Source organism: Mangifera indica, chromosome 13 (genome assembly GCF_011075055.1).
Source record: "Mangifera indica cultivar Alphonso chromosome 13, CATAS_Mindica_2.1, whole genome shotgun sequence".
Taxonomy (NCBI): Eukaryota; Viridiplantae; Streptophyta; class Magnoliopsida; order Sapindales; family Anacardiaceae; genus Mangifera; species Mangifera indica.
In genome coordinates this window covers 10167410-10177082 of record NC_058149.1, presented here as the reverse complement: position 1 = coordinate 10177082, position 9673 = coordinate 10167410, and the positions used below count along the sequence as shown (strand labels likewise).

Genomic DNA, 9673 nt, shown 5'->3' with positions numbered 1-9673 from the left:
AGTTCAACTATTGAATTTTAAAGCTAGAATGTCACCAAAAAAATTTTTAAGAAGACTCACATCACTCAAAGGAGAGGTAAGTAATGTAAATATAAATGAATAACATGTTGTAGTCTGTTTGAAGAATCTAGAATGTTAAAATTCCTATGCATGCATGTTCCAACTATGTTAAATTTACATTACATGAGAGATAGAAGTGAAATTATTGGAGATTGATAAAAGTTTGAAGCAAAATTATGATATGTTGTTAATTTGATATGATATATGATTTATGACATGCTATACAAGTTATTGAAATGAATTTCATGACCTAGGTACGTAGAGTCTTAATTTTGATACATTATGATATAGGAATAGTTGTTAAAAATTAGAAATTTTGAGTTATTAACTTATTGAATGCTCGTTCATGGTGGAGAACGATTGTTCAATTATAAAGTTGAAGATGAATAATGATCCATTTAAGAGAGATGAAAGATAGTGAGCTTATGAAGGGGCAAACGAACGTTACTAAACAATCATTAGATAAATAATCACACTCATTCATGCCTTAAAATTTATGTACGGTCATGCATAGACTATGAACGCCCGTTCATGAAGCTATTTCATATGAAATAGGATGATACATTACCTATGTAGCCTTAAGTTGTGCACACTTAGACAAACAAATAGGGAATAACTTTAATTTGTGTGAAATAAGATGACCGAATGTATATAGTAACCTTAGTATATGTGAAATAAAGTGAATAAACATATGAACTGCCTTAAGTTGTGTGATCTAAGACACCTATTATGAGATAAAAAAGCTTCTAAGTTGAATTGATGTTAATAAGGTTGTAGAACTAAATATTTAAGTAATGGGCCCTTAGTTTTGCAATTTGTGGTATGAGGTTAAGAAATGAAAGTTAATTTTATGTGATCTTTGACTCGAAGAGATTCAATATGTGTCAATGTTGTATGATCTTTAACATTAAAAGGGAGATGATAAGCACTATTGTGTGTTCTGCAACATAAAGTTAAGTGGAGGTGTCACTATTGTGTGATATGCGATGTAAGGATAAGATGCCATTGTTGTGTGATCTCGACATGATATTAGGGGAATGCGCTATTCTTTTGTGATTTTTATCACGATGTGCTAATGTTGTGTGATATTTGGCACATGTTCATAAGTCATTGTTGAGTGATTTTTGAATTAGGAACCCAATGTCAAAACATTAGTGTTATCATGTGATGACATCTAGAAGATGCCTTGTGCATATGCTTGTATGAGGGCATTCGTAATAGAGTGTCAATGTAATAGTCCATGTATATTGTGTGCATGAAAAAAGGGATTGCACTAATTTATTCCTCATATGGTCAAAGAGATGCTTCATATACATGCCTATGGTAGGGAACACTTCCAAGTGATTTTAGATGTGTATGTGTATTATGTTCATGGAAATAAGAACTTTAAGAGTTTATTTTTCCTCATATGACCAGGGTGTCCATGCATTTGCAACCTAATATGGTTGGCAAAACTAATTTAGTGATGAGAAGTGTTTGAGATTGTAACATCCTTAATCTCTAGGGGCCTTATTGTCTTTCCCTAAATTTTAATTTAGAGTCGAATCATATTTGAATTGAATCCAAGTTATAACAGAAAAAGAATTATGATTGGATGGAAAACAAGGATGAGACCTTGTTTTTGGGCCTAATGGTTGACCCATGCATGCAAAGCGCAATTGGTGGATTATTATTTGTTTAATTTTATTGAAGACTCCAAGAATTAGTAGTCATAGTTTCATTAAAAGTGGGATGCCTATATAAGAAACCTCCCACCAAAACTGACGGGACTTTTGCTACTTTTATTAGAAAAGAGAAAGAGAATTATAGGAGAAGAAATAGCTAATAAAGGAGTGAACTTTTGATAATCTTAAGAAGAATTTCGACAACCTAGAACATGGGAGAAGACGTAAGAGAACCGATGGTCAAACATCTTGCACTTTCCTTGCTTTTGGACATTGGAAAAAAGGAAATACCTAGGGAGAAAAAGCAACCACCAAGGATAACATAAACAAAGGAAAAAAGAGCAATCTACTACTTTTCAAATAAGAGATTAACAACCTTCCTAACCAAGATATCATTAATGGTTGTAATATTCCTTTTTCATTTGAACTATGAATATATCCATTAAGACCTTGTGATGATAGAAGATAAAATCTTGCGTAATTTGAATCTACCTTTCTCTTCAAAAAAGTCTTACGACTTACTAATGCATATGGAGAAAAATAAGGAAAAATTAGGAGGAAAAAAACTAGATACTAGGCAAATACTGATTATTGAGCAATCTTTGATGTTCTCTTGTGATACGCTCATATTAGTAACAATACCATAAACATTGACATTCCAATCATCAAGTCAAACCACATTGAAAATCATGTGTTTCATTTATTTTTTTTTTTCCATTTATCTTTTGATATATTGTAGCAGAAGTTCTTGAGTCTCTTCAAATTCTAATAATTGCTATTGTAGCTTTTCTTGCATAAGACTCATAATTGTGTATATTTGTTTTTGATAATAGGATTCGCTAATCCTAAGAAATTGTCTAATAACACCTATAGAAGAGACATATTACAACACCTTAATTATGTAAAGGTTGCAAATGAGCTGAACCACTTTAGTTTAAGCTGCTAGACATTGACTCTTGAGCCAAGTTTAAGCCTTTTAAGTTAAACTCTTATTACGACACTTGAATTGTGCAAAGGTTGCAAATGAATTGAGCTACTTGAGTTTGAAACACTCAAGTATAACTTGTTAGAGTTTGACTCTTGAGACCAGTTTGAGCGTTTGCGTTTAGCTCTTGAGCCATGCTCGAGCTTGATGTTAGTTGGTTTAGTGAATGCAAGAGCTCACAACTCAACTCAAATAAAAATCACAAGCCCTTTAAAAGTTTTAATCTTATATTTATACCTTTAATTTTCTTTTTTGGGAGTAAATATATAGGTAATTAAAAAGGTCAAAAAACTTATTTCCACCCAAGATTTGGTGAAATCTCAAACTCTCACTCATTAACTTTAAAAAGTTCAAATACCTACCATTCTATTAAAATTCACTGTTAGGGTTAAAGGTAAAAATGTTATTTAGTTAAAAATATTTAAAAAAATAAAAATTTATTATATTTCCTTCTAGATTTAAAAATCCAACATTTTTTTCCCACTCAAAGTTTGAAAAATGATAATTTCTCCCTTATGCTTTGCATTTTTCCCTTGTTGCTTCTCCGATGATTGAAGCCGACCAATCTCCACACCAACGCTTCGCCCATCTCCAAGACAAGAAAGAATTGTTAGCGCAAATATGTGTGACATACATATTTCAAAATTTGGGTGAGAGAATTTGTTATATTTTTAAACCTAGGAAAGAAATGTGATAAATTTTTAGTTTTTTAAATACTTTTAGTTAAATAACATTATTGCCCTAAATCATAATAGTGAATTTTAACAGAAAAGTGAGTTTTTGAAGATTAATGCAAACCTTGGGTGGGAATAAGTCATTTGACCATTAATAAATATATAAATTATAATAATTTATTTATTTTTAATTAAAAGGTTAAAATATAATTTTTTAAACTGAACTCAAAATAATTATTTCTACCTCAAACTCAATTTTGAGTGAGATTCCATCAATTTGGGGAGTTTGAGCTATCTATATATGTGATCGAGTTAAGCTCGAGCCAAACCTACTCGTTCAAGTTGTACTCGTGCAATTGCTTCTTTTTGAAAGGACAAATGACTATTTACCACCCAATGTTTGATAAAACGATTATACCTACTCTTTCAATTTAAAAAAAAAAAAATCATTTTGCCACCCATCCTACAAAGTCAATGGTTACTTTTAACATTTGAAGGGTATATAATTAATTTTATCCATATATTATAATAGAGATATAATGAACTTTATTTTACCCCTAACTTTTAAAATATTACTATAACACCCTTATTGGACTTAAAAATAAACACTATTGTAGGAGTTCAACAGTTATTATATTTACCCATATTTAGAATATATATTATAATTCTAATAATTTGTAATATGATATTTATATCTTTATATAGTTTTGTTACAATTTATTCTTTGAATTGTAATTGTTATTTTTTAAACTATTAAAGAATATATTAACATAACTATTTTAAAAAACCCACAAACTTTTTGTGAATTACCAAAACCCCCAACAAAATTTTTAACACCTCTAACATTTTAAATAAACGTTGTTTAGCTCCCTTCCCTTTAAACGTAGTATTATGTATCATTATCAAATTTATCTATAATTATACTAATATTTTTTTATTTTTAAATAAAAGTAAAATAAATTAAAAATATAAAAAAATATTTAATAAAATTAAAAAAAGAGTTATTTAATTTAAGAGTTTTTTTCTTTTTTAATAAATTGATAAAATAATTTTAACGTTTATTTTTTTTAAATTTAATTAATAAAATACAAAAATGATTTCCTAAAGGATGTAATGCTGTCGTTTCATCAAACACTGGGCGGAAAATTTCGATTGGCTTTCAAAATGACTTACCAATTGCTTAGAATTTGATTGCCTTATATGTGTTTGTATTTGGCTGACGCGCCTAAAGCAAATCTTCCCTTATTCGAAGTATGATTCCAATTCAAATCATAGTATTAGTAGCGTATAAATAATATATATATTATTAATATGAATTAAGATATTTTTAAAAAATACTGATTAAATAACAAAAAATATATATATAAAATTTTAAAATTTTAATAATATTTATAATATTTTTTAAATTAATAACTAATATCCAACTAAATATGTAATTAGAATTTTATTAAACAAACTTAAATTTTATTTACTGTTGCAACCGATAATTCCAAATTAAATCGCCGCTTCTGCAGTTATCCATTTCAACCCACAATATTGCGTGCCTTTGACGCAACGAACACCGCCGCCGCCTTTCTTGAATCAATCATATACAAATTTCTCATAAAAAAGGTAAAGTAAAATCTGAATCATTACATAAAAGTCGTAATTCATGTTGATCTAACAATTAGTACTCGAAATTGGTACAGATTTATAAAACAAAATTAATAATAATGTTCAAGAGCAGCCGCAAGGGCTATCCACAACCACAGCCTCCTCAATTTCATCTCCATGTCTAAATAAAAAGTATCCAACAGAAGACCCCAATACGATAGCCAAGAAAACGCCTCCGTTAAACGACATGATCGCCAACATCAAGAGATATCCCAGAGCCGAATTCACGCCGAATAACATCGCCGCGGAAACCCTGGCTGCGCTGACTCTGCGAGGTTTAACAAGGAGAGGAGTCGCCGTGGTTCCGGGGACGGAAGGGGCTGCGGGATTTGCGGAGGAGAGGGTTTTAAATCGGAGGCGTCGATCTTCCATGTATTGATAGAAGGAGGCAAATAGGAAGCAGGCGAGTAAAGTGAGGAGGTAACTAAGCCATGAATCGGTCTTCCAGAAGTCGAAGAGAAGGGTGACCTCAATCCCCCAGTAGAGAGTCATGTGCATCATTTTAGCAGAATTCCTAGGATTGGGTGGGCGGAGATAAAAGAGGAAGAAGAAACTTCCTTCCTTTCAGTTTGGACAGAACAACACACAACGCGGCGTTTTATAATTATATGTCCCTCAGCTATAATTTGTCTTCCATTATACCCTTCAACTCTTCTTTAATCACCATTATGCCACTATCCTTGCCATATTTGAAGATAGGCTCATTGATCTCATTAATGACACTATTTTGTTTAATAATTTTCCAGTGTTTTTAAATCCGGTCGGTTATCAGTACGATCATTTCACTAATTTACTATTTAAACTGATTTAATCAAACAATCCATCAATATTATTTATTATCAAATTATTATTTTTTTTATAAAAATCAATTATAAAATATTAATTTTAAATAATTTTTTGATTAAACAAATTTATTGGGTTTGATTTAATTTTAAATAAATCAATTTATATATATATATATATATATATATATATATATATATATATATATATATATATATATATATATATATATATATATATCAGATCAAATTATAAAATTAGATTAGAGTGTAGAGTTTTATGGTATAACCGGTTAAATCAGCCAGTCTAATCTAGTTTTAAGAACACTGCAATTTTCTTACTAAAATTTCTTTTTAAATGTATCCACAAGTTAAAAAAAAACAATAAAATTATATGTATCTATTTTGAATACATAAATAAGTATATATTTAATATGTGTTATCAAATAATTGAATAGTTTTAAATTAATAATAAAATAACACTCAATCATATGATGATATATCATATATATACTTATTTGTATATCCATTTGGGCATGCACAACGTTGCTCCAAAACAAATGCTCAAATAAAAAGATTGAATATAAAATGGGGCAGTCAAAACATACAAGTCTTAAAAAATGCTTAAGAATGGAAAGAAAAAACTCTTAAAGAACACTTAAAAGCACAAAATAATACCACGATGAAGAGAAAACTTCATTGTAATGGTTTCCATCATTAGAATGAATGTCAAAAATAATAATCAAAACTAGTTATTTATACATTTTTACAAATAGATGCAACACTCCAAATCTATACACATCTATTTAGGTGGGCGAATAACCTTACAAGAACAAAATCCTAATTCAAGTCTATTTTCCTTTTTAAGTATGATTACAATTCTATCTTCCTATTTGGGTGGAAATATTTTGGAATCTTCTAGCAAGATTCTTTATCATATTCTTTCGGCCAAAGGATTTATTCCCATCCAAAATATGTTGTAATCTCAAGTTTCTATCTCATAACTTTGAAATTTTCATTTTTCTACTCATAAATGGTTAAAGTTAACGAAACTTTAATTTTTTGAAATTTTATTTCATTTTCCCTTTAAATTTTAAAAACTAACAATTTTCTCTCTAACTTATGTTTTAAAAAATCACATTACCCCCATAGGGTTTAGTGTCAATATCAGACCACTCTCTTTGGCACCATTGCCAACTTTCTCTCCCTCCCGATGGTTTTTCTTCCTCTGACAGTTTGCTTCAACGAGACGTCGATATCATGCGACATCATTTGGAAAGATGAATAGCTTTTCCAGACGACGAAGACAAGATGACTCATCTTCCCATATGACACCACACGACACCAGAGTCATGTTAAGGCAAACCATCAGAGGAAAGGGAATTTTCGGGAGGAAAAGACGGTAGGCGATGATGCCAGAGAGAGTGACCATGTATTGAAACTAAACTCTATGGGGAAAATGTGATTTTTTTCAAACTTAGTTTAGAGGAGAAATTATTAGTTTTTTAAATTTAGGAGAAAAATTAGATAAAATTTCAATTTATTTTTAATATTAATATAAAATAACGATTTTATCCTTAAAATTAACAGACATAACTGCTTATGAGTAGACAAATGAGATTTTTAAAGTTAAGAGATAAAAATTTGGGAATACAACATACTCTAAGTGGGAATAAGTCCTTCGGCCTATTCTTTGGAGTTTTTGGGTCAAGTCTTTGGATTGATAAACTAGGTCTTACACAAACTTACGCTTAAGCCAAACATGACATTCTCTTTGCCTAATTATATCGTGAATCTTACTATCAAACTATCACAATACATGGTAAGGTTTCAAACTTGTTTCACAATCAATTAACTCTTTTTATTGATTATGATACTCACAACTTAGATTGTAATTTTGTTCGTAAACTATCCTTATGTCACGAATCTCCTTCGTACTTTGTCAAAGGCAAACGCGATACCAAATGGCACATTATCCTTCAAACAACTTCACATTTAGTAATTCTCTTCTCAATTCCTCAACAGCCTATGAATTGAAATTCAATAAGCTTATAAACATACTGAGCCTAGCTTGTGTTGCTTAAGCCCAAATTCATACTCCATCCTTGTAAAAAAACATGAGTCACCAATGACCGTATTATTCAAATGTAAATTACCTCACAAATATTACTCATAAAATAAATTCTATTAAAGAATTTATTAAATTGATTTATAATATATTTGATATTAATTCACTTCACCATAAATTTCTTATCATAATATCAGGAATCTCCTAATTAATATTATTGATAAAATAATAATATTATATTTAATTTTAACAAAAATTAAATGATAAATAAGTATTTAAATTTTGTAAAGTTGACATTCGATCCTTGTCCATAAAAATGATGTGAAACAGTGAAGTTGACATTCGATCCTTTATCTTGTAAAGATTGAGTTGTAAGGAATGCGAAAGCTCTATATTATCAATAATTAAAAATAATTATTACGTCTTTATCTACGTGATGCACGTGTAATCTAACGAAACTATCCAATCTGATAATTATTTGTGTGTGGGCGAAGTGCTAATTACAAGTTACAACGTAATGAATGAAACACATGGAGAAATTGAATACAAACGCGACATGTATAATATATGTCATTAAATAATTAAGTAATTTTAAATTAAAAATTAAGTGATATATAATTATATGATAATATATATAAATATGTATCTATTTATATATTTAAAGTTGATATGTATAATATTATTTAATAACAATAAAATTATATGTATCTATTTTGAGTATACAAATGAATAAATACTTAATATATGTTATCAAATAGTTGGATAATTTTGAACTAAAGATTAAATAGCACTTAATCACATAATAACATACATAAATATATATTCATTTATATACTCAAAATGAATACTTATGTAAGGTTAGATTCGGATCGAGTTTAAATTAGAATTCAATTCGAACGTGCCTAAAACTAGTTTAGTGTAAGTGAGCTCGAGTTCAAGTTTAAAAGTTCAATATTTTCAAGCTTAAGCTTTGAGATGTTTAACTTGTCAAGTGCACGAAATTAAAAATTTTGATATAAAATGATATCGTTTTAAATAATATGTATTAAAACAACGTCATTTAATAACAAACTAAACTAAAAGATTGAATCAAGCTCAAATTCAAATCTTTTGAAACAAAGTTAACTCGAACTTATTTGAAATTAACTCGAACTCAAACTTAATTTTATGTAAATCAAATTGAGTTTGATTTCTGATAAATTTAAATTTAATTCAATTTAAACCTAACACGTATAACATTGACATTGCCTTCTAACAAATACCAAATCAAAAAGAGACAAACAGATTAGTCCCATCCAACTTTTTGTTAGAATGAGATTAGATATTTTTGCAACAAACAGTAAACTACACCATTCAGATCCAGCAACTTCTACCAAAATGCCAAATTTTATCCTGCTCAACCCTTGTCTTTCTTGTTATATTTGCATATGGCCTCTCTTTCTTTATCACTCAGTAAGTGGTAGGAATATCATAGCACGGGCCACTACAGTCAAACCTACTTGACTGAGTTTTGTGCTGTGTTTTTTTGTTAAGCATCCAATCATATCACTTTGGAAGCAACGATGTCGTCTCGGTTTGTTGAGGATGGATTTTAAAAAATATCTCTGACAATCGGCCAATTTGCCTAGAGGTCAAAATTGCCCTTATATTACTATTATTTTATTTTTAATTTAAATAAAAAATATATGTAATTTTATTACTTTTTAAAAAATTCAAAGTCTTCTTCGAAACTGAATTCGATTGACACCGCTACCATCACCAATATAGCTGCCCACACCCCGTGTTTC

General features: G+C 29.2%; 1 protein-coding gene across 1 annotated transcript; it reads right to left on the bottom strand.

Annotated features, from left to right (window-relative positions):
- Positions 1-4995: 4995 nt before the first annotated feature.
- On the bottom strand, positions 4996-5701 carry LOC123194097 (copper transporter 5). The gene has a single exon (XM_044607247.1). The coding sequence runs from the start codon at positions 5535-5537 to the stop codon at positions 5100-5102; it is 438 nt and encodes a 145-aa protein (XP_044463182.1). The 5' UTR covers positions 5538-5701; the 3' UTR covers positions 4996-5099.
- Between the last annotated feature and the right edge of the window lie 3972 nt (positions 5702-9673).